Below are 25,150 nucleotides of genomic sequence, written 5' to 3'. Positions count from 1 at the left end.
GATAACCCATTGCTACAAAAAACAGGATCTGAAGAACAGATACAAAACCTATTGATAAGAATTAAGGTCTGTCTGCTTGCATATTGTGTCCTTCCAAAACCTTGATAGCAGTGATATTAACCTCTGCTATGCAAGGAAATTGTGAAGCAGTACAGAATACAAATGCAACATTAACTCTTCTTTCTGGTGATGTCTTTGTTTTGGCATAACATGTAATTGTTATCTTTCTGGAAATAGTGCAGGCCAGCCATAGTCCCCAGTGTAATACTTTCTCTTTGCGAAGGGAATGTCATTTAACTGCATCTTCTGAAAGGGCGTGAGACTGACTGTCCTTAGCTCTTTACTACCCAGATTTCCATTAGTGAAGTGGGAAATGCTAATTTGAAAACAGCTCAGCTCTTGTTTCTGTGTCTCAAGGCTCAGTGATGAGCATTCTTTCCAGAGTCAAGGGCAGATAACTGTTTATGTTGACATTAAAAAAAGGCTAGTTTTTGATGAAGCAATAGTGCTAAACACTTAGCACAGATGGTTCATAGCAACATGTGAAAGTCGTAAGAATATACAGCCACATCATAGGACCATGTCAGTGTCATCAGAAACCTCCTTGGCTGACTAATGAATATTTAACTATTGTGTCAATAAATGATCCTAACTGGTACTATTGCATGGTGCTACATCCTTCTGTCAACAGTTTGATGCATTACTCTCTCATCTCCCCTCATCCTTCTTAACGAATATTTAATAAGCAATGTGTTATCTGGAGTACTGCAAACTGCACCCCTCTTGTTTCCAATTGTTTGGATATTTGTTCTGGACCTGGGAATACCTGCAAGGACAGCACACGTGTTTGGATATTTGTTCTGGACCTGGGAATACCTGCAAGGACAGCACACGGTGGGTTAGAAATGTGATAGAAAATATTTTATGTTAATTGCAATGGAAGTACAAATTGAATTGGTACTAAGCCTTTGGAGTTACTGACTCGAATTAATTTTTCAGCATGCAGGGTCGGTGTTTAAAGAGGAGAAGACTTGAAGATGCACATACTTACCTTCACATTCCTAATGTTCACCATCATTTTGGTTCTTTAGAGAGAATACAGTCCTGTGCAGTAGGAGACAGAGTTCACTTAAAGAAGTAGAACTGAACTTTCTTCATCAGATTAAGATTATAGTGGCTATTTTAACTATCCTCTAGAAAGTGACTGCTTCCTCTTCCTATGAGGTTTGGTTGATATTACCAGTTCAGAGAGAGCTCATGATGTTTTCTCTGGAGAATTGCAAAACAGCTTTGTACATTGGTTCGTTGTATTAGCTGAGTCCTTAGCTTTGTGGTTAGCTTTGAATTCTGGTTCACAAGGTGTATGCCCTCCTAGGCAGGTGGGATTTGAGCAGGATAAGAATCTTGGATACAAGGAATAGTTGGAGTTTGAGACATACTTGCTATCCTATGCAGCTGTTAGTTTCCGCTGGAAAAGGATCTTAGTGTGTGTTCTTGCTCTGCTATTAATAGTCTCTCGCCCAGCCTCAGTGGAGGATTGGAATGCATTGCTTTTCTAGGCCTCTGGAACAGGGTCATTTTTAAGACTATGGAGGGAGAAGAGCTAATTATGAATTTAGGAGGAAGGGAGGTGCTTTTGCTGCTGCTTCTTGCCTATGAATGTGTGGGGAGCGTTTCTGAGCTGATCACTGGGTATTCTTCTAAAAGATAGCTTGTTTCTTCCCTTGTGCCTTTTGTTGGGGAATTGGTGAAGAAAGAGTAATTTTTGGTCATTGGACCTCCAGTAATTCCATAACAAACTTCAGTTTTTAAGAGTGCAGTTCCACCAGTGTATCACAGCATGTGAGAACCTCACGGCCACGGTAACTTTGCTGAAATGTTGATGTATTAATACATGAACAAACAACCAGGAAACAGTTCCAGGTTGTTTGGTTTAAGTAATGAAAGAATGGAGTTAATTAAGGAGTACAAGTTTCACCTTTCTTTCTGGCTGAGAAGTAGTTCTATGCAGTACGTGTACACTCTCAAAATAGCCTTGGATCTCTAAACCGTGAGCTTCTTACGCATTTTGTTTATTTTTGACTGGATCTTTGGTATTTTTTCTTTTGGGACCTTCACAGTACAGATCTGTGAGGAGAGGCACATAGGGGATGACTGATTCTATACAAATAGGTGTCTAATGCCATTTTAGCCATTTAGGGTATGTGAAATAGATTTACAGGGCTGGGAGTTCCTGTGGGGACCTGGAGGATTTGTCAATATGGAGCAGCATCTGGGATTTAGGTGGGAAATCCTATGCTGTCTACAGTCCCACTAGGTGCCTATGTGTGGGCACCAGAATTCTTCCCATGGTCTCCCAAGGTTTCCTTTGTGCCCTCTTCTGGTTATGTTCTCCATTCAGCTTTTGAAGATGGGGTCGCATTGGGATTCTCACTCTCTCAGCTTCTCCCCTTTCCAGAAAGTGTGTGTCATTTCAGGCTGTTTGTTTTGTTACCCTCTGACCTTTTGAAGGATCTTCTGCTTCCTGAAATGCATCCTTCTGGTTTAATTTCTTCAGAGTTAGAAGTCAGTGTTCTTTCAGGGTTCAGTTCTGTAACGGCTTTAGCTTTCCTTATAGGTTTTCCTAGCTGGCAACGAGGAAGGTGGCCAGACCAGTAATTCACGATGTTGCAAGGCTGTCTTCCTGAGAAAGATGTTTTACAGAGGGTCCCTCCAGCCAGGCAGAACTCCATTCATTCTTTTAGATGTTCCATTGCAGTTGTCTTGTTTCTTCCAAAGTTGGGCACAGCACACTGTTCCAGCAGAGAGGTAACAAGAAGCTAAGATGGAAAACTCAGGAAGGCAGAAGTTAGGAAATATACGATGTAGTAATAATGTCACCAGATTAGGTGGTTGTGCTAGAAATGTGATCTGATTGCACAGAAGGCAGATGCACTTGGATACTGCATATGCTGAGAAGTCTCCTGTGGGGGAGGCACGTGGGAATTCAGTATCAGTGTAGGTCTGATGTGATCACCAGGAGTAAACTTGCTGATCCATTTAGCTTCAGTGCTTAAGCTTCAGTTTCATACCAGAGGCTCTCCATGGGTGTTATGGATTGCAGGAAATGGGAGGCAGATTTACAACAGGCAGGAATTGACTTAATGAGGGGAAAAGAGGCATGTTAAAGAAGTGCAGCTTCAACTAGGATACTGAAGTGTGAAATACTGGTTCAAATGGCTGAAAGACACAAATGCTGTGGAAAAACAGGAACGAGTTAGTGTATTGTATCAGGTAGAAAATGCTGGAGTGAGATGAAAATATAAGTGGGGAAAAAGAAAGCTGAATAGCAGGAAAGCATTTCCTAGCAGTGAGATACCTGAAGCTGCAGAATGGTCTTTCAAGGAGCTTGGAACTCTTGTTTCTCCACTTGTTTTACAAGGTGATGGGACATGTTCTGAGCTCTTCTGAGCTCATATTTGCTCCGTTGCTTTACTCAGCTGTCCTTTTCAGCTCAGTGAGTGGCTTGTTAGCATTTGATAGTCGCCACCTTGCTTTGGGAGTAGCTCCAAAGGTGAAGGGCAATTTAATATTATCAACATTATTTTTCTGTTTGTATTTGGTGCCAAAGCAATCAAATACCTCACCTAGCCAGGATTTCTTCTTTCTCCTCTAAAAAGCATGAGTGGATACATGGATACAAATTCTTTTTCCAGTTTTCTTTCTGTTACTTTCTTAGATATTGTTTACTTGCTCAAATCAGTGTATCTGTTAGGGTTTGTTTCCCTTTGCTCCTGTGAGGAAGTGTAGGGAAATGGAAACAAGGTGTGTTTTATTCCAGTATTTATCTTCCTTTTTGGTCTTTGACTCTTATCTAGAATTTTTAACAATAGAATGAATTAATTTATTTATTTAGGTTCATGAGAAGTGTAACCCATGACTTGAAAAATGTTCTTCTCCTTACTTATTGATGACAAGATCTTCATTACTTCTGAATTTCTTACCCATAGAAGAGAGTATTGAGATTACTAAAGTTGTTGTATTCAAACGTATGATACATCACTTAATTTGTCACACCTTCAGCTTTGTTAGAATGTTATTTCTGCATTAAATTTGTGTTTTTTTTTAATAGACCAGCAGGTGCACTTTTCATCGTATAAATGGCTGAGGCTGTTAGGTAGCTCACAGATGGGAATAAGGCTGGGAACACTGACCAGGCTTGGAAAATTGTTTTTGGAATATCTCCTCTGATAATTCGCTACTGTTGAAAAGTAGCTTTATAGCGGCAAACTTTGTATGCAGCTGGGACTGAATTTTACAGACTACCTTTCTCTGACTTGCTAAAAAGCTAAGGATTGACAACCCCTTTCATCCCACATTATCCAGTGTAGCTTTTAACTCCAAGGAAACTATGTTCACAAATTGATGCTCTGCTCCTTGGGGGTTGGTGCAGAAACATTAAATTGTACTAAAATATTCATATGTGAGTGCATTTAGCTGAAAGCAATTGATGTGCTTTTCTCTAGAGAGCAAAAAGAAATTGCTGTATGGCCCCACACTCCAGCAGACACCCTAACCATGCTTAAGAGTAATTACATAGCTTGTCTCATCAAAGGTACTTACGATGAAAAAGAAACTGTAGTTGGGATGCAGTTTAGTGACATGTACTTCTTGAATGGAATGTACTTGACAGCGTTGCTGAGTAGTACATACTGGATAATTGTTTGATATACAGTGCAATATATAAGAACTCGCGTCAAGCCAGAACATATTTTATTGGGTTCATAGTTTGTAATTGTTTCATACAAGAGATTCCTTCCAATTCCCATTAAAACAATTTCTTTCTAATTCCATTGTCCTTTCATTCTTGCAAAGAAAATAAAATGTCTGAGCTGCCTTTGAAAAGAGGACACGTGCCAAAGGACTTGATCAAACTAGCATGTTTAAATGCATGCCACTGGTAGGGGGATGAACTGATGTACACTGAGGGTTTTCAGTGCAATTTAAAAGTTGACATGAAAATAAATAGTAGCTGACAGCACTCTTGCAAAGTAACTGCCTCATCTTGCGTTGCACCTGTGAAAGATGCACAATAGAGCTCTACAGCATTTGAAATCACTGTAAGTTGCAACTAAAAACTGTTCTTGTTATTATCTTACTCAAATGTAGCTTTAACTGCCCCAAGACAGCCTAAGGCATTAAAAAAAATATTCACCTAAGAAAAAATGAAGTAATATTATATGCCAGCAATTATAAATAATTGGAAGAATCAGTATGCACAGGAAAAAAACTTCATTGGAGTGTTGGTAATTATCATCCACATAGAGCACTCTGACATTTATCCAAACAGCGTGTAAGTGGCTCTGTGGATTCTGGAGCCAGTTGTGCAAATTCACGTACGTGAAATCTCATGGACTTTCTGTACATGCCAATACGTGTTGGGTACATTTAAATCAGAAATGGGAGTTTATAGGATGACTAAGAATTATTTCATTTAGATGATTAGTGTACAGTGACTCTCCCTTCAAGGCATTCTGGGGTCATGTTTTTAAAAGGCTGTGGAAAAAAAAAACCACAATCCTTAGATGAATGCTTTATTTACATAGCAAATGAGAAGTTGCATTCTTGATTTGGAATTTTGCCTTTAAATACGAAACATTTGAGGCTTGGAGTTGTATTTCTGTTTAGGGTCATTCTGATGTAAATCTGTGCTTACAAGATTTGAGGTCTCACTTGGGACCCTGGCTTCCACTGGTGTCCTGCAGGATGCTCTGCAGCAGGACAGATTATAATTCTGTTGCTGTGTGCCGGTTTACTGGCAGAATTGGCTTTGTCTGCTGCTGTAGCCTTTGTGAGAAGCTTAATGGGTATGTTACGTGCTGATGCTCCTGCCTTCACATGGTCCCGTTACTGACATACCAAGCCCTTTCTGCAGTAGTGCATCTGTAATGTAAGTATTTCCTGACTGTGCCTGCCTGCTCTCTGCTTCATCCCCTCTTAGGCTGTTTGGTCTGTTCAACTTCCCATGCTGCTTCTTTCCTTCATTCTGCTCTTTCTTACCATTAGCTCTTTTCTCAGTCATCTGTCTGCTATCCACTTCCTAAAAAGTAAGATTTGTGGCATAGTGGTGACATATGTATAATAAATATTTCCTGTGCTAAGTTAAGTTATTGTGAGGGAAGACAACTCTCTGATGTGATGCCATGCCCTCATACCACCAAAACTGTGATTTTCCTTTTTCTCCACTTAAATTACTTTTGGGGTTTCATCTCATCTTAGACAGTGCAGTGAGCCCCTTGATACAGAATCTCTTTGCTGTTTTGTTATGCTGTGCTTGTGTGGCACAGTGCTTGCAGCAGCTCTTCAGTGATAACTGGCCAGTGATAACTGTGTGCAAGCAGCGGGGAGTTGGTAAATGCCACTCCATGTACTGATCTCTGCCATGAATGCCTCTAATTGTGGGCTGTGGACCAGCCACATGACAGCGGTAATTAGAGCAGCTTCCAAGGGTCCAAAAAGCAGGTGTTGGTGTAAAGCCATCTTTGTTGGCACCTGAGAGGTGTGATCCAGATTCTACTTGTTCTGGTTTGTTCTTGGCATGAGTCTCCTACACAGACAAGCCCTGAAAATGAGCAGTTGAATTCTCTCCTTAGAGAGCACTGAACAGTCCTGAATCCTTATCATTCAGTTCTTGTGTGTCCTTTGTTTCCCCCGTACTAAATAATAATAATAGAACATGTTTAAATGGTAGAATAGATTTAAACTAAGATTTAAGCAATCAGATCTCTTTTGCAGTATCAGACTACTAATAGGAAACATACCATCATTTGTGTTATTTTTGTGTAAACAGTACTGAAGTGACCTACTGTAAGTAGAGACAGTAAGGTGAGCTGAGAACTGGCTGACTGGCTGATCTCAGAGGGTGGTGATCGGCAGCACAGAGTCCGGCTGGAGACCTGTGACTGGTGGTCACTAGGGGTCGGTGCTGGTTCAACATCTTCATCAATAACCTTGATTGAGGGAATAGTGCCCACCCTCAGCAAGTACCTGATGATACAAAGCTGGCAGGAGTGGCCGACATGCCAGAAGTCTGTGCTGCCATTCAGCGAGACCTGGACAGGCTGGAGAGCTGGGCAGGAAGTAACCAAATGATGTTTAACGAGCAAGTGTAGAGTCCTGCACCTGGGAAGGAACAACCACATGTATCAGTACAGGCTGGGGGACGACCTGCTGGAGAGGAGCTCTGCGGAGAAGAACCTGGGGGTCCTGGTGGACGATAGGTTGACCATGAGCCAGCACTGTGCCCTGGTGGCCAAGAGGGCTAATGGGATCCTGGCTGCATTAAAAGGAGCTTGGCCAGCAGGTCAAGGGAGGTGATCCTCCCCCTCTACTCTGCCCTGGTCAGGCCTCACCTGGAGTACTGTGTCCAGTTCTGGGCTCCCTGGTACAAAAGAGACAGGGATCTCCTGGAAAGAGTCCAGAGAGGGCCACAAAAGATGATATGGGGCCTGGAGCATCTTCCCCATGAGGAAAGGCTGAGAGACCTGGGTCTGTTGAGCCTTGAGAAGACTGAGAGGGGATCTTATCAATGTTTACAAGTATCTTAAGTGTGGGAGACAGAGGGATTTGGCCAACCTCTTTTCAGGGGTTTGTGGGGACAGGACAAGGGGCAATGGCCAAAAAATGGAGCACAGGAAGTTCTGCACTAACATGCAAAAGAACCTCTTCACGGTGAGGGTGATGGAGCACTGGGACAGGCTGCCCAGGGAGCTTGTGGAGTCTCCTTCTCTGGAGATATTCAAGGCCCGTCTGGATGGCTACCTGGGCAACCTGCTCTAGGGAACGTGCTTTGGCAGGGGGGTTGGACCCGATGATCTCTTCCAACCCTTACAATTCTGTGATTCTGTGAAGTGTTAGAAGCTAGTGAATGGACCAGTTATTTTGGCTAGAGAGCCAAAAGCCCGTAACCTAGAAGGGCACAGCTTAAAAGCATGATGAAGGCTTTTTAGACAAACCTGGTGGTTTACAGATGTCCTTTTAATGAAACATCCTTGTCTTTCCCAGATATTTTAGTAGAATATATATGAAGGCTTCTGGCTCCTGGTTAGCTGGATTCTTTCCAAAGACTGAACATTTATGTTGTTAAACAGAGCGGTAAGAGTATCTGGTAGTCTAGATGACTGGCACTTAATGAATTGCTCCAAAAAATCAAATCACAGTAATGTGTTTTTAAAAAGAGCTTGTATTAAAGACTATAGGATGTTAGAATAATGTCTTCTGTAACATCTGTTCTTTTATATGGTATAATTAAAATATTTCATTCTTACTACAAGATCTTATACGTACATATTATATTACACTGCAGCTGTGGTTGAAATGGGTTGATCTCCAGTGCTAATCTACACACTGAAAAGCAACTAAGACTAAGAAATTTTTGGGTATCTTCAACAGCTGTGTGGTTTTGTGCAAATATGTAGAGTAGATTCTGTGTTTCGATTTCAAAGCAAGCTGATTTAATACGAAATACTTCATTCCTGCGCTGTTACCCTTCCATTTAGTTGTTACAGGAGATAGTTTTTCTTAAAAAGTATAGAATATTCGTCATTCGGATTTCACTGTTTGTATTTAAAAGCCAACATAATAGGTGGAATCTGTAGCTGTAGAAACATCAGAAAGCAATTGTCTGTTTTCTGGAATTGATATGGTGACTATCAGGCCTATATGGAAGATGCAGTCTGCAATTTCTCTGCATTTGAACACCTTCATTTGCCAGCCTCTTCTGTAGTCCGTCCCTGTTCTACAGCTGTGCTGGGCTTTGTTCTGTTGTGTTAAAAGCCACTTAGCTGGAATGTGCATCTTCAGTTGCACAGGATGAGATCATTTTAATTTCTTGATGTAGATCTGCGTGTGCTTAAATGGGGACTAACTGTGGCGTTTTTGAAAAAGAACTTCTGCTAGTATTTAAGGTTGCATTTTTCTGAAGTCTGTATAAATACAACCTTGTAATTGTTTTTGACAGATGATCCCCTAGCTACTTTTGTGTGTTCCAGTTGCTGCTTTTATAATGGATTTAGTGAGAATAATTCCTTTATTTTTTTCTTCTGTAAAATTAGGTAGGTGAGCAGTGCAGGTTTGACTGTTACTTGACATGGTGGTGATGGGAAAGCTGCCACCGAGTTAAAAATATACTTGGTTTTGGGTAGGTTATAGCCTGGCTAACTTTTAGCCCAAGGGGGAAAACTGCTTTTCTGCTATGAATTAAGACCATCGATATAGAATGCTTTACTTTTCCTGTATTGGGAATGCAAGTCTCCTTAGATGTGCCGGGTTGGCAGTCCGGAAGTGTAACGATTCAGTTGCATGGTGGTACCTACCTGGAAAGTACTTCTTTTCTCATCTGGTGTAGGTGTTGATAGTGAATGGGGGAAGAAAAGCGTTAGGGCATGTCGTGTTGGGCATGTGTACTGTTGGAGAGTGCCCAGAGGAGGGCGACAAAGATGGTGAAGGGCCTAGAAGGGAAGACTTGAGGAGCGGCTGAGGGCACTGGGCCTGTTCAGCCTGGAAAAGAGGAGGCTGAGGGGAGACCTCATCGCAGTCTACAGCTTCCTCGCAAGGGGGAGTGGAGAGGCAGGTGACCTATTCTCTGTAATCACCAGTGACAGGACCCGCAGGAACAGTGTTAAGCTGAGGCAGGGGAAGTTTAGGCTGGACATCAGGAGGGGGTTCTTCACCGAGGGGGTGGTTGCACACTGGAACAGGCTCCCCAGGGACGTAGTCACTGCACCAAGCCTGTCTGAATTTAAGAAGCGATTGGACTGTGCACTTAGGCACGTGGTCTAAACTTTTGGGTAGACCTGGGTGTTGCCAGGAGTTGGACTTGATGATCCTTATGGGTCCTTTCTAACTTGGGATATTCTGTACGTAAGTAATAGAAACTATCACTACAAGTGGAAGTTGCACTCATAGACCCCAGTGTCTGAAGTATTTTTGTCCTGCCAGGTAGAAAAATTTATTAATGGTGTAAACACCCAAATTTCAGCATTGTGCATTGTCTTATTTTAGGAGAATCACGGAGGGAGGACTCAGGGAAAAGAGTCTTGTTTTTTCTCTTTAGGAACTGCATTTATGTGGTTATAGGTTATCTTGCTTAATAGTTGTTTTGGGAATCTCTAGGGTTATGGGTAGCACTGATTGCCCTACCCTGTAGCCCAGCAGTGTCTTATGTTTGTTGCAGATCCCCGTTTTTCTCATCTGTCTTTGGCAGACATTCCTTTGGGATTCTCCTTTTACAGCTGCATTGCATCCAAAAGTGGGAAGGGGAACAAATCGTGAACTGACTTTAATATTGAAAACTACTCTCATGTAAAAACTACTGTATGTAATTGATCTTGAGTAAGGTTTGTGAGAGCTTACTCAAACTATGTTGTGGGTACCAAAAATGTCTCATTTTTGTTTTCTTCTAGGAACTTTATATTGCCGTGGGAATATCTGGAGCAATCCAACACTTGGCTGGGATGAAAGACAGCAAGGTATATAAAGTTGGATGTGGTAGAAGAGATTCTTGAGGAAGGAAAAGAGTTGACTTCTTTGTTTTTCATCAGTAATTTAACAAGCTTTCCAATTCATTCCGTGGTAAGATTGAAGTTTTATCTGCTGCTTTATACCATGCCTCTAAGCCTTGCTGAAAAAGATTCTGTGGTGGAACGACTAACACGGTAGAGCAACTATTGCACTAAGCCTGAAGTATTAAGTAAAAGAAGCTAGTTGACTTGTTTATTAAAAACCAACATACACTTGCCTGAATTCTATACAGTAGTTCCATTTGCCTTTATTTCAGAGTATGACATATTAATTCATGCATAACAATATGTAATTTGAATTATGAACTTAGTATTCCATAAAGTAAAAGATGTCTCTGACATTCCTGCATTTAGCCATTCAAATGGAAACCTATTATAAAATGGCAGTAAAACTTTAAAAGGTTTAACTCATTAGTTGCCAAAGTACATCATCTGAAATTGGAATTGCCAGTTCAGTCCACAGTGCAGTGTTTGGAAAGAGGAGCAGAATTACCTGCTGAATCATACTGTTAAATGCCAAATGTCAGACAATGTAGGTTGTCCTGTCTCTTGCCAAGTATTTTAAGAAATGATTTTTTTTGTCTATATTCGGGGAACTTATCACAAGTTTTAATGGCTTTGAATCCGTTTTCCAGCACCCAAAAATTTGATGAGAGGCTTTTATAAAACTATCGCCAACCAAGGAAAAGATTATAAAACTTTACAGGTGGATCCTTGAAATTGTCTTGTGTTTGACCAGTGACAGACTGTAATCAGTTTATGTGACTGGTATTTGTCCTCACAATCCAGCCTGCATGGTAGGATGGTCCACACTTTCTTAGGATTTAGTTCTTCTTGAACATATGATTTAAATATGTGGAGTTGGGAGATAGCACCCTTTTTGGTGCCTCAGCTTTCTACAATGGGAGTGGAGCTGGTTTTGCCTAAGTCGACACAGTGGAGAAAAAACAACCAGAATGAGAAGCTGAGGATGAATGATGGGCAGAGGTAATGAAGGTCACTCTTGAGATAGAGAAATGTGGATAATAGTATCTGTAGCGGTGTATTCTCACTGTTCTTAATGGAAACAGGGTTGCTGTAGTCTCTTGCAGCACAGCAACAGGGAGACAACAGGGACCATCACCAAGGAGAGATGGCTAAAGCAGCCCTGATGCGGTACTATCACAGTCGTCCCCGTTGTCCTTAGCTCCCCTGGACTCTGCTAGGAGTAGGAGCTGATGGGCCGCAGCATAAAAAATGTCTTTGTTTCACAGCATTTAGTCTCCTGCCTTGCTTTTGGGTGAGGGAGAAAATGGGTGGGTGGGATTAAATCAGGCACAGACTGAGAAAGGTATACGTAAAGCTGCCTAAGTCTTGATTTGACCCTGTTTGCGTTTATCTCCTGTTTCATCTCAGAAAAACTACCAGCCATACTGGAAACCTATTACTTTATGTGCCAGAATTTCCTTTGATATTGTGTAGCAGTATTGGCTGTGCTGTAACAGTAAGACCTCCAGCTTTTTGGCTTTTTTTTGGCTTTTTCGGTGCCGTATTTGGTACTTTGAGATGTTTTTTATATGAAAGAAGTACAGATAAGATTTGTCAATATTAGAGACATACTTAAGATTCATTTCACCCAGAGATGATAATTTTTCTAGTGTAAACGAATATGTGCATTCTAAAGTTGTTTTACTTGTGTTTGAAGTGTATTCTGCATTCCTTTTAGGCAAAGCATTAGAGGTGTAATTATGGAAAAGATCCCATTTATACAAACATAAAAGAATTATGCAGCCGTGGAAACTGTCTCGGGAGCGTCCCCTGCCTTCCATCAGCACTGTGAATTATCTGGCATTGTGAACTTGCACACTTAAGGATATGTTTTCCAGAGCAGTCAGATGCGTTCTACCAAGTGAAATGTATAATTTATTTGTCCTTTTACAGCAAGGTAGAAAATGCAGCTTTTGAGGAGGCCTGGTGAATCCTTGTTGCTTTCTTCCCTTATTTTCAATTCCCTCCTGAGGTAGTTCCAGCCAGCATCTGCTCTAAGAGATGTAACTTCTGAAAGTTTTGTAGCAAACAAGGTGATGCTTTTGCTTCTTACTATGGAAAGTCTGATTTTAGCGATGAGGTAGAGAACCAGATCTCAGTACAGAGGTACTTGAACAGACAGAGGCGGAGGAAGGACTAGGCTGCCAAACTTAAAGCTTTACAATAGATGTTTTTCAAACAACGGGTGCTTCTTTTTTTTGTGTGTGTGAATGTGGCACAGTATTTCTTAAGGAGCCTTCCAGGGCTAGTGGGGCTGAAGAGGGGAGCATGCGGAGGGAAAGTCAGCTGGTTTTGTGGCTGAAGGTATCCTTTGTGTTGAAGTAGCAACTTATGGGAATTTGCTGTACCTGTGTGCTTCTCACCTGGGCCAGGTGAGAGCAGGGGCATTGGAGCCATCTGCCTGCCCATAGCCTCCTGCCTGGTTTGGCTGGGCTGATGACCCAGGTGTGTGCTTTGCCATCTCAGCTGGATCGTTTTCCTGCCTGCCAGAGTTCCCACAGCCTTAAGGACAGATCCAGCAGTCCCCAGGGTGTCACCGACGGCAGGCCCCAGCATTAGCCCCTCAGGCCTCATGCTCCTGCGAAGGGCTCTTGGAAAGCATGGTAGGGCCTTAGAGCATGGTTAGAGAAGGTCTTTATTGAGTTAATATCCTGGGCTGACATAACCTAGGTTTTGTTTCCTGTACTGTAGAGCTGTTAGCGGAGGCTAGTGTTCACAAATGGTGTAACTGAAATAAAACAAGTACCTTTTAGGGGAAAATATTGCAGGGGAAGCCTTACTGGAATACTCGCAAGTCTTTGCTTGTGAGCTGGCGAGCAGGCAGCAGCAAGGCTCTGCTGGAGGTACTTCCTTGCATAAAGGATGCGGTCCTTCTTTATAGTGAGTCACAGGATACAAAAGAGCTGTGAAGAAAGAATGTTTCCGTGGGCTTAAGAGCGCAGGATTTGTGAACTCACATCTTTGAGTTACTGCCATTAGATACATGGCACTGAGCTATTAATTTTGTTGGATGAGTATATTCAGTGGAGGGAGTAAAGCACGTGAGAAACATGAGCCGTGGCTACCTGGGAATGGCAGATAAGCCTATGAAGTAAATGTTGGGTTAGAGCTGTCCTGAGGACTCCTGTTGCCTCAAATCAGAGTTCATATTGCTGCATTTAGGTGGAAAGGCAGTTACCGGAGTGCTGTGGTTTAGACCCATTTGGTGTCAGGCTCATTTTACGAGCTGTCGCGGTTTTGATTTTTTCCATCCTTTATGGAGTCTGCCCATCCTGTTGTACATTCGGATGTGGACACCCACTTACTTTGCTGGAAGCTGTCACAGATGATTATGGAATGATTTACCTGTATGAAAGAGTTGAAATCAAGGCATTTTACAGACCGTTGTGTTGGGATTTAGATCACATTTGTCTACTGTATGTTTTTCTACTGTGCAACACAGTAAATCATGTGGCCCACTGTAAGTACAGGGGCCTCTGGCATCATTTGATCATACGTGTTTTAAATGCTACCTGATTTATTTCTGTAATATTATGGCTTTAGTAGTGCAGATAATCCGCTGTAGTAATTTTTTTCTAAAATAAGGTTCTTACTTTGAACGAGGAAGGATAGCCCTGATGTGTGCTACAAGCAAGGAAAGGACTTTTTAATCACTGTTATGAACACGTGGCTCAGTTTTGGAGACTTTCGTAATGGTGGATTTTAGAGGTGTTTGTGTTTTTTGTTTGCTTGCTTGTGTTTGTATTTTTTGAGGTGGAAAGGAAAAGCATTTTAAGTGTTTCGATCTGTTATCCGCTGTGTCTGCTGGCTAGGAGAGAAGTTAGGCCATGCTTTGTAGATGAGACCTGTCTGTGTAATCTGACCCTAGATGTAAATCACTATAAATTCACATGGTGCTTTCCTGTTGTTTGCAGACCATCGTTGCTATTAACAAGGACCCAGAAGCTCCAATTTTTCAAGTGGCAGACTATGGACTGGTGGCAGACTTATTTCAGGTAAGGCTAAACTTGGAAATGTGTGGGATAACTCATTCAGATATGTAATGGTATCTTAAATAGGTAATATAATCTACTAAATTTTAAAGATGTTTGTGGCAGGGTGTTTGCTCTGGGTTTAGTTAAAGAGTTGGCTTTATGACTTCATTATTTTCAGTCTCAGAATTCAGCGCTTGCCAGGATAATTTTGGGGCGTGGGTTTCACAGTCAGCCTGCCCATATTCTGGTACTCGAATCACACACTGTTCTGAGAAATAACTGCATGTAGGTATTTCAGATGTGTTTTTAAGCTTCAGAAAGTATGATCATGCAGAATTAGCAGTGTCTTTACACTGCAGCAGTTCTCCCTTTTGCCTGGGCTCACTGCCTTACTGCAGCTCATGACAAACTGGCAGTTTTCTCCTGGAAAACTGCGCTGTGAAGTAGACCATGTCCAAGTGCCTTACGGCTCACAGGTGGGAGCCTGTGTGCGCGGCCACGTATGTGACTGGCGTGGGCTGGTAGTGGCTCTGTGGAGAGGCATGGACAGAAACTCTGCCAGCACTTAATGCCATTCCTGAACTGATGCCCGCTGGCTCAACAGCGAGAGCGGGCCTTTTCGTAAGCCAGAGACAAAGTCACGTTCTGAAGAAACACCGTGTAGACAATTTCCTTAATAAATTTTGTACGAATGCATTATTTCCACCTAATGGAAATGTAGCGCTCTTAAATAATTAAGAGGCTCTATTCAGCAGGAGGGAAGCGGGGAGTGCTGTGAGCTGGGGTGACCCACAGCCCGTGGAGTTGTGTGTTACGCATTGGAACAGGAGGGCAGGGGCTGCCCTTTGGGGGGGGTTGGGTGCTTCACATGGAGACTTTGGGGGGGACAGGGGAGAGCAGGTGCTACCCTGGCACTGGTGTTTGCAGGCAGTGCCCGAGATGACGGAGCTCCTGAAGAAGAAGTGAGCAACACCGCTGGCCCCTGCACTGCGTTTTGCGGGAGGAAATGACAAAGAAAGAAAAAAGAGTACTGGAAAGCGCTGGTGTCAGCATATGTTTTTGCTGGGCAGTGTGGGTTGGTGGGACAGGTGGTAAGAAGGAATAATAACAAATAAAGGATTGTAGGGTAATGAGGGCCTGTCGCTGTGCTTCTTGTTGTTTTCTGTGTGTAGTAGGTGATGGGATTGGGACAGCAGGTGGTGGGTGTGGGGTGGGTACTGAAGAGAGACAACAAGAAAGCAAAGAAAAGAGAGGTAGGGGAAAGAAGGAATGATGGAAAAAAGCTGAAGGGAAGGTAGGAACAAGGGAGGCACCAGTGTTTATCAGTGTTTATTGCCATCCTTACTCCCTCCCAGCTATGTTCAGCCCCCTGGCCGGAAGGATGGCAAGCTAGGAGGCCAGGTTGGGCCCAGGCTGGCCACTGGCTCTGTCCTGCCCTGTGGCTCTGAAGCAGGGGACGGTCCGTGTACCTTGGGGCTGGGACCAGGCTGAGGGCAGGACAGGGCTGCAGTCTGTTCTCCCCCCCACCAGGTACTGTGGGTCCATGTGGGCTGAAGATGGCTGGGAGGTCCACTGTGTGTGCCCGAAGGACACCGTAGGTCTGGGCTGGCCCAGATATGGAGGTGGGTGGGGTGGTTGGGTCCTGTGGACACCAGTGGGGAGGCGCTGGCCTGGCGCAGGGCTGGCAGCCACTCCAGGAGCTGCTCTGGGTTGCCTCCAATATCGGGGTGTTGCCTGCAGCAGCCTGATGCCTCAGCACTGTGAGCATGCCCGCACAGTGAGCATGTCCCTGCAGCTCTTCTTATGCCTTTGGGACCTTGCCCAGCGGTGGCTCAGGGTGCCCCAGTGCTGCGTATTTCTCATCAATGACTGGGGCCCCCTGTGGACAGTCGATGAGCGGTTTGAGCTGGAAGACATCAAGGCTGTCCTGGTTCCTGCGGTTGTAGATAGTGAGCCGGTGGCCCAGGCTGGGGCTGGCCCTCACTGAGTCTCCTGGGCTGGGCAGCTTCAGGTTGACGGGGTCCAGACTCCTCTGAGCCAGGCAGACCTCTTCCGACAGGGAGGAGAGTAGCTCCTGCACCATGGCTTGTGCCACCTGCTGCTCGGTGCACATGTGGTCAGCCCGCGGCCTGGTGCCAGCCTCTGCAGCATCCTCACAGGTCACGCTGCACTCTGGGGAGGAGCCCAGCGTCTGGCTGCTCTCACTGCACGCCTGGGTACCGGAGCTGACGGTGGAGCGGGACGCGCTGCCCGAGGTGATGCTGGCAGACGTCCCGGTGCTGTTCAGCCGCAGCGGCACCTCCACGGTGAACATGTCGGAAGAGATGTTGGGGTGATGGACGTCAATGGCGGCAGTGGTAACGACGCAGACGGCTGCCTCGGGAATGGCGCTGTCTGCAGGAAGGGTAAATGTAAGTGGTGTTACCAGAGGTGTAACAACAGGCCTGGACAGACAGAGTCATTTTTGTCTCCACGGGCTGCACAGGACAAATTACAAACTGGCTGAACTTTAAGGTTCTTAGAGCCCCTGGAGGCACCCGCTTTACGAACTTGGGCGCACTTCTTTTACACGTCCCTGGGAAATGCCCCAGCCGCGTGCCCCTTCTAAGAGCTGCCAGAAGCACCGACCCTACTGCCCGCAACAACCGTGGGGGCCCCTCCTGGCAGCCCGCGCTGCGCACACCCCGTGTGAGAGGCGCGGGGCCCACGCGCAATTTAATAGCACGAACGTGGGGGCGCTGCCAACGCGCACGGACACGCGGCCCGCCCCAGGGGCAGGGTGCGCGCCCCGCTCAGCCCCTCCCCTGCTCGTGCCCTTCAGGCCACCCCCTCGCTCCCGCCCCTTGTCCGTGCCCCGTTCCCCCCCGTTTCCCTTTTTAAGGCCGCGCTTTTTGGTCGCGCGCCTTTTCAGAACTTCACGCGCCGCGATCCCCGGAGTCCCTTTGCCATCGGTGCCCTTTTAAGAAGCCGGTGCTCGTGCCCCTTTTAAGCCCTCCCCACGGCCCCGCCCCTTTTAAGAACCCCGTTCCTTCCCGTTGCCCTTTTAAGACCCTACAGCGCCGTGCCCCTTTTACGAGCCCCCTTACTCCCCTTCCCCTTTTAAGGCCGGCCCGGCCCCCGTTCAGCGCCGCGCCGTGTCCCCGCCCCGCAGCCCGGGCCGGGCCCACCCCCAGCGCTGGAGGCGGCAGGGCCGGGCCCACAGGCGCACGGCAGCGCGAGGCGGGGCCCACACACAGCGCTGAGCGGGGCCCAGCGGTGCAGAGCCGGGCCCAGAGCCGGGCGCCGCCAGGAGCCGGGGGCCACGCTCACACCCTCCCTGGTACGGCCCAGGGCCCGCAGCTGGGTCGTAAACGCCCTGGGGCCTACACGGCCCCTCTGTAAGGCACAGCTCCAAGGAACGAGCCCCGCCCCAGCACACCGTTAGCAGACAAGGCCCCACAGCGGCACACTTGAAGCCCCGGGCCCCACCACCTCACACCTGTAGGAGCTGGGACCCAGAACCCCACACTTTGAAGCGCTGGAGCCCACTCCTGGCACAGCACTGCCACAGAGAAACCCAACAGAGCAGAGTCAGAATAGCCCGAGTTGGAAGGGACCCATAAGGATCATCAAGTCCAACTCCTGGCACCGCACAGGTCTGCCCAAAAGTTCAGACCATGTGACTAAGTGCACAGTCCAATCCCTTCTTAAATTCAGTCAGGCTCGGTGCAGTGACCACTTCCCTGGGGAGCCTGTTCCAGTGTGCGACCACTCTCTCTGTGAAGAACCCCCTCCTGATGTCCAGCCTAAACCTCCCCTGCCTCAGCTTAACACCATTCACATGAGTCCTGGCACTGGTGATTATGGAGACCAGATTGGCTCCTTCCCCTCCAACCCCCCCACAAGGAAGTTGTGGACTGTGATGAGGTCTCCCCTCAGCCTCCTCTCTTCCAGGCTGAACAGGCCCAGTGCCCTCAGCCACTCCTCATACGTCTTCCCCCCCAGGCTTATCTTCATAGCCCTCCTCTGGATGCTCTTCAACAGTTTTACATCCTTTTTGTACTGTGGTGCCCAGAGCTGCACACAGTGCTCGAGGTGAGGCTGTACCAGCACAGAGCAGAGTGGGACAATCACCTCCCTCGACCGACTAGCAATGCCGTGCTTGATGCACCCCAGGATCGGGTTGGCCCTCCTGGCTGCCAGGGCACACTGCTGGTTCATATTCAGCTTGCTGTCAACCACAACCCCCAGATGCATGTTTGGGTTTGATTTCTGGGACAGAGATACATCACTGGTCAGTCTCGCTGGGTTTACAGCACACAATAAGATGTAAAAACTCAGTTTACATTTACATTTTAAAGCAAAACTTACCACTGCTAGGTTCATTGTAGTACCGACTGATGTAATTATTCATGTCATCCTCTGAAAAAAAAAAAAGCAGCACCTGATTAAATGGTTGAAATGGCAGACTGTGAAACACTCTCCTCTGTCCTCCATGCCCAGAGCACCGCCTGAGCTGTGTGTTGCCAGGCCGCAGACCAGGTGTGATTTGGGACACTGCCCACAGACCCCCACCAGCCCCAGCGGCTGACAGGAACCAGCTCAAGCGGGGCTTCTCCTTTGGAACATTTCTTTCTTGGACCTGCCTGGGAATTGGACCTGCCTGATTAGCAGTGGTGTGCTCTAAAAGCATTCTCTGCTTTTAAGTGCTGCCTCTGATACCATGTTTCAGAAAACCGTGCTCATCATCCCTTTGAGCCAGATTCCCTTCGTTCCCCTGGGGCCCTGCGGCTACAGCCCTCCCTTTTCACAGCACACTGCGGTTTGCAGGTGAAGGAAACAGATGTTTTCTGGGGAACGCATTCTCCATGCAACAAGACCCAAACCACCAAGCACTCTGTACCTGAAATAGCTGCACTCATAAGAAGGCAATCTAACCTGACACTGAAAGGGAACATGGTCGTTTTCCTGGTTTCATTGGCTCTTAAAAGCTTTTTTGGCCCTTGTTGATCTTTAAATGCCTGCAGTCAGAGGTGTGCTTTGTGCTAATGTCTGCGTTTGACAAAGAGGCCTCAAAGTAGCTCAAGGCAATGCCGCTGGATTAGGAGTACATTGCAAGGCTTTTCAGCTATCTGCTACTAAAATACACTTCATTTCTATCATACATAATTCATGCTCTAAATGCTACCAAACTTGCCAGCCTGTAGAGATACCGGTTCTTGCTCAGGCAGGGAACCTTCAGATCCATTCAGAAAACACCTGCATATGTGTAGTTTTTGGTAATGTATTTTCATCATATTTAACTCGCTGTCTACCTCTAAGCTTTACCCTTTGGCCTGGCCATGTGTGTGACCACTTGCACGCACGACCAGCACAGCTGCCTGCTTTCAGGTCCTGTCATTGTGTGATGGCCCCATTAACCTCATCGCTCTCTAGGTGATTTTATGTATGTGTATATTTCTCTCTATGTATATATGTAAATAGTATCTACAAACACACGCATGTGTCTGTGTGTGTATATATATATATATTTACCTCAAGTAGTTTCTCATGAATAAAAAGCAATAAAGAGCATTGGCATAACAACAGCAGGATAAATATTTCAACAACAGATTAAGTTTCTGAATAATTACATTAAAGCAAACTGACAATGGACAAACTTATCTTAGCCATATGGGGGTCACAGCTCTTTGGGGTATCACAGGCTACAAACAATTCCCGTTATCTCTGACTATATCCTTCATTACTGAAAGCAAGGAGCTTAAAAAGACAAAGACACAGTGAGCAAGGAAGTTTTTCAAGGCATTAGCTATAGGACCAACCTATTGACCCCCGAACAGTTCTAGATGTAGGAACAGCAACAGGAACTAGGCAGAAACACCACCACAATGTGACCTGGCAAGAAACGGACACAGCCTTACTGTACCACTGGGGTGCAGTAAGAAAGGAAGAGAGAAGGGACATAAAGGAGGAAAAATGCAAGCATTTCTGAGAGCACACTGGTGGTCCACAGGGGAAAATTCCTCGGTGAAGCTGTAACCCTCCCAGGGAGTTTTCCCCTGCAAATTGCCATGCACTGGAATTTCAGCTTGCTCTGACCTTGGTCGTCTGAACATATAACCAAATTCTCAGCCAGACGTTAACTCCTCTCCTTGGCAGACCAAGTGTAGCTCACTGCTCACCTGTACGCCCATTTATGAAGGCACATGCATGCTCCCCAGGCTGTGCTGTGCCTAGTTCACCTTTCTGGTCTTGCGTAAGATGACCTGAGCGGAATTTTTTTCCGCTCTGCTTTGCTGGCCCCAAAAGGTGTCTCCTCTTTTCCCTCTAGCAACACGGAAAGTTTATGCCAATAGGAAATATCAGCAGCCAGCTGGCGCCTTGCACAAGACTTCCGTATGAAGGCAGATTGCCTCACTGGTGCAAGCTGCAGCGCTCACATGACTTCCATTCACACGGGCTCTGGAGAAGCTGGATAGATGCCTGAGCACGTGAGATAATCCACCATGAGAGGAACTGTCAAAGTCGGCTTGCACAGAAAACAGCACCAGGTTCAGCCTGGTTCTAAGGAAAGAACCTGAGATGGAAGTCACTGTCTGCAAGGAAAATCCAAGACATGGAACGGGATCCATTGTTAGCAGATATTTCTGTCCCAGAAAACCAACATCCTTAACTGACGAGGTACTGGGTTGGTTTGGCCCTTGCTTTAGCAGATTGTGCTGCAAGAGCACAGTGGGCTGAGCTGAACAGGGCTGAGATGTAAGACATCTGTGAGTGGCTATGGCTGATGGCTTTGGGTGTGGGATGGCCTGGGGGACCTCTCAACGTTTTTTCTTTTCTCTGTAAATATGGATTGGCAGCTCCATATCTGAGCTGGCTCGTGACAGGCAGCTTGGAGCAAACACAGGAGCCTGGGTCTGCCTCTGCAAAACAGCTTCATTTGTTGCAGCTAGAACACCATAATTTGACAAAGAACATGGATACTGATGAAACAGGAACTTTCAGGGTAAACACCAGGGTAAGATGAGAATAATTTAAGGAAATGGATTCAAAAACAAAATATTATACTGGTCTCTACTTTGGGAAGTGATAAAGAGTTTCTACCTCACCCCTTTAGTATGAAATTCAAGAGCCTTGCTTCACTAACTACACACACATTTACTTAACCATTACTTAAGGTGTAATTCCTCTATTTCTGTCCAGATATCAGTGCAGAGAACCCAAAAGCCTAAAACCAGCACCTATGGGAGAAGCCAAAGCCGGTCTCCTGCAAGGATTCACGGAGTTTAACGGCCAAGTGGAGCACACATAACATATAACCGCTCCCAGGTGGAGGCTTCAGAGTAGATACATTTCAACATTTGAAAAAAAACTATTTTTTTATCTATTGCTCTGCAGTAACAGGGCTCTCTTCAGATCACTAACGGACGATCACCAAAGGAAGTGGCTTAAGAGCTGGAAAATCGGAAGTGTTAAACCAGCTCGGACTGCCTCGCAAGCAACAGCTGTCAAAATGCTTTCTGGTGCCCCACTTTGCCTTCCCAGACAGCTTATCAATAATCTGATGGGGAGTCCTTTGAAGCTCCAGATTTTTTCATATTCTATTGCCAATATCCCACTTCCTTCACTTGCAGAACGTTGAGGACCTACGGGGAGAGCAAGCTTTACTTTGCTCTAAGCAAGAACATAAATTGCAGCAGTTCCACAAAGAAAACCACTTCCCGATAACCTCGCAAACATGGAAATTCGGCTCCGAATAGCTAAAATAACCCTCCTGCAATGGGAACTAACAGAGTCGGGGATCTAGTTCTTGCTCAAATGTGTATAAGGCTGGCACATCAATTTTAAACTACTGCAGAACTTCAAGAATTGCAATGATATATGCAAGAAAATGAGGAATTTCCTCTAGAGACCATAATTCATATATTATGGGAGAGATTACAGAATAATAAATTTTGGAAGGAAGTATTAATGGCTATATGGTGTGTGGTGAACCTGGAATTCCCTGGAGCCTGGAGGTTTGTATACTAAATAGTAAAAATGATTTGTGCAGGAGCAGAAAATGTTAGATGTCATGCTGGCCATGACCAGCTTCATACTGCACTAGGCAAAAATTCATCAAGAAAAAAATCATCATTTAGAGAAGAACAGAGGCCACGTGAGTGCAGCGCAGAGCAGGACGATCCCTTCCCTCGACCAGCTGGCAATGCCGTGCCTGATACACCACGAGACACGGTCGGCCCTTTTGGCTCCCAGGGCACGCTGCTGGCTCATGCTCATCTTGCTGCTGACCAAGACCCCAAATCCCTTTCTGCGGGGCTGCTCCCCAGCCTCTCATTCCCCAGTCTGAACATACAGCCAGGATTACCCCATCCCAGGTGCAGAATCCAGCGCTTGCTCTTGGTAAATTTTATACCAGTTGGTAATTGCCCAGCCCTCTAGTCTGCCAAGATCTCTCTGCAAGGCCTCTCTACCCTCAAGGGAGTCAACAGCTCCGAAGTTAGTATCACCCACCCACAAACGTAGCACACATTCAAGTCCTGTGTCTAGATCATGTATAACAACTGTGAAAACTGGCCTTAGCATCAAGCCCTGTGGGACCCCGCTGGTTACTGGCTGCCAGAACTAGATTGGAACTCCTGCCTTTCCCAGTCTCACACCAGCAATGAGGGTACTTCACAAAGAGAAAGAGATCCACAGAAAGAGAAGCTGGGTGGCAATATGTACCGAAAGCTTCCAAACAAGCTAGTAGGTACAGCACTCTCCTGGTGCAGGCCACGGTGTGTCTGCACAACTCCCTGAGGTGCTGCGCATACCACGCGGTGCTGGGGTTACTTGGCTTGCTTTATTGAACGCTGCACTGAATGGTTCCACAAAACCTGGTATAAATACCAGAGTACAAGCTACAGCTACAGCCCCTGAGGAGCTTCAGCTTATGCACTGTCCCATAAAACTCCTAGGTAGGGAAATGAGCAAGAAGACTGAATGCTCTTTTATTCCATAACCCGTCCACGATGAAGCATTCTGCGCTCAATGTTTCCATTGTTCAATGCAGACAGGGGAAATGAGATTAGCCTGAGATGGAATATCCCGTTTTCTCTTGCCATATGCTCTCTAGCCAACTAAAGCTTGCTGGTTTGGCAGAACCCAGGGCTCTCCAAAGATGGTGATTTTTTGAAGACTGACAAAGTTTTTGGCACAAACACATGCATTCCATGCCATACCCTGCCCTCAGGTGTTGTATGTAGGGCTCGTGTTCTGCCAGAGCATAAGAGGAGGGACCCCCCAGAGCCTGTTTTGCTGGCTTGTGGCTTTGAATTGTTGCTTTTCTTTTAACATATTAGCAACCTGGTCCTTAAACTAGTCGCTGTAATAGGCAATTACAGGTGGTTTTCAAAGCTCGCAAATGTAGCACAAAGGATGATTAACTGCAGTCATCACTCTGGAGTCTTTAAGGAGGAAAACACAGCTAAAAGAAAGTGGACGCAAAGCAATTCCTAATGCGGTCTGATAAGAGAGAGCAGTAACTGGCAATATATCACCTTTAACCCAAAAAGTCAGGGGTGAAAACACTGGTGGCTTATGCTTCCACGCAGAACAAGTGGTGTGGGAAGCCCTGAAGATAGCACAGCCAGGGTAACTACAGCACGAGCAGGAGGTGCAGAAATGACCTAGAGGAAATGTCTCGATAGCCTCTGCTCTGCAGAGCCACGCCTGATGAGCATTTCACTGGTCTGATGGGAGATCCTACACCAACCTGATAAACCCATCCCATGGTATGTAAACAGGGGCCCCTTTAGCTGAGGACATGCTCCTCTTCCATCAGGTGTACCCCATGCAAAAATCACGCAGAATCCATGCTGACTGTTGACTGCCTCAGTTGACTGCTCTCTGGGTGGTGAACTACAGCACTGAACATTACCGCTCGGCTTGTGGTTTCTCATGCAATCTGCACTTGGGCCCCCTTTCAGTGCTCCACTACGATGGATACTACCACAGATGGAATAAGGCCTTGCTCTAAGGCTCTGGGAAATTTCTTTTGTTCAACTCCTACTTCACTCAACATAAAGGACAACCGTAAAACATTCAATGACCTAAATTTAACTTCTGAAGAAAAAACACTGAAAATGATATAGCTACGAAGGCTTTGTATGCAGTATATGATACAATGCTCAAAAAATATTTCCTCCTCTGTTTTTAGTTGACCTCTGGGAATCAGAAATTAATTCTATATTCTCAGTATGAATGTTTAAATATAGCATAACTGCACCTTATCTGTTATGTGAAGTAATGCACCTTTTCTTATTTGCTGGACATACTTTTCCAGTAAAAAGCATTAATTGCTCACATCACGTAACCTTACTGAACATAGAAATCACTCCTGCTTTGTTGCATGTGTGGCCAGCATTTTACAGAGAGAAACAAATAATGAGTACTTGTGTTAACCTGGAAGTTGGACTGAATACGTTGCACAGAAAAAAAAATTAGACTAACCTCCACAGCACTGTAGTTTCAGCAAGCCTTCCTATAATTGAGCACAACACTCTCTGGTTGTGCACAGTTGTCCAAATGTAACCCTCAAGGAACACATGCATAAATTATAATACATCC

At 45.5% G+C, this 25,150-nt stretch overlaps 2 protein-coding genes across 7 annotated transcripts in view; one reads left to right on the top strand and one right to left on the bottom strand.

Moving 5' to 3' along the window:
* ETFA (electron transfer flavoprotein subunit alpha) overlaps positions 1 to 15,690 on the top strand; it is a 32,284-nt gene extending 16,594 nt beyond the window's left edge. Inside the window, exons 10-12 of one of the 2 annotated variants that reach the window (XR_005268636.2) lie at positions 10,443 to 10,611; positions 14,501 to 14,581; positions 15,488 to 15,690. Coding sequence is in view for 1 of the 2 variants with exons in the window: in XM_027465605.3 (XP_027321406.1) it covers positions 10,443 to 10,508; positions 14,501 to 14,581; positions 15,488 to 15,526 (186 nt within the window). In the remaining variant the exon portion in view is untranslated. The remainder of the gene's footprint in view (positions 1 to 10,442; positions 10,612 to 14,500; positions 14,582 to 15,487) is intronic. The other variant, XM_027465605.3, reaches the window with a different exon arrangement.
* Positions 15,691 to 15,876: 186 nt separating this feature from the next.
* The window catches only part of TMEM266 (transmembrane protein 266), a 78,378-nt gene continuing 69,104 nt past the window's right edge, over positions 15,877 to 25,150 (bottom strand). For all 5 annotated transcript variants that reach the window (XM_038185055.2, XM_072043468.1, XM_072043469.1 and 2 more), the window contains 2 exons: positions 18,911 to 18,961; positions 15,877 to 16,954 (listed from right to left, as the gene is read on the bottom strand). In XM_038185055.2, coding sequence (XP_038040983.1) covers positions 16,362 to 16,954; positions 18,911 to 18,961 — 644 coding nt within the window. In that variant the 3' untranslated portion in view covers positions 15,877 to 16,361. The remainder of the gene's footprint in view (positions 16,955 to 18,910; positions 18,962 to 25,150) is intronic.

This window comes from Anas platyrhynchos, chromosome 11, assembly GCF_047663525.1.
Source record: "Anas platyrhynchos isolate ZD024472 breed Pekin duck chromosome 11, IASCAAS_PekinDuck_T2T, whole genome shotgun sequence".
NCBI lineage: Eukaryota > Metazoa > Chordata > Aves > Anseriformes > Anatidae > Anas > Anas platyrhynchos.
This window is presented reverse-complemented; position numbering and strand designations above follow the sequence as displayed.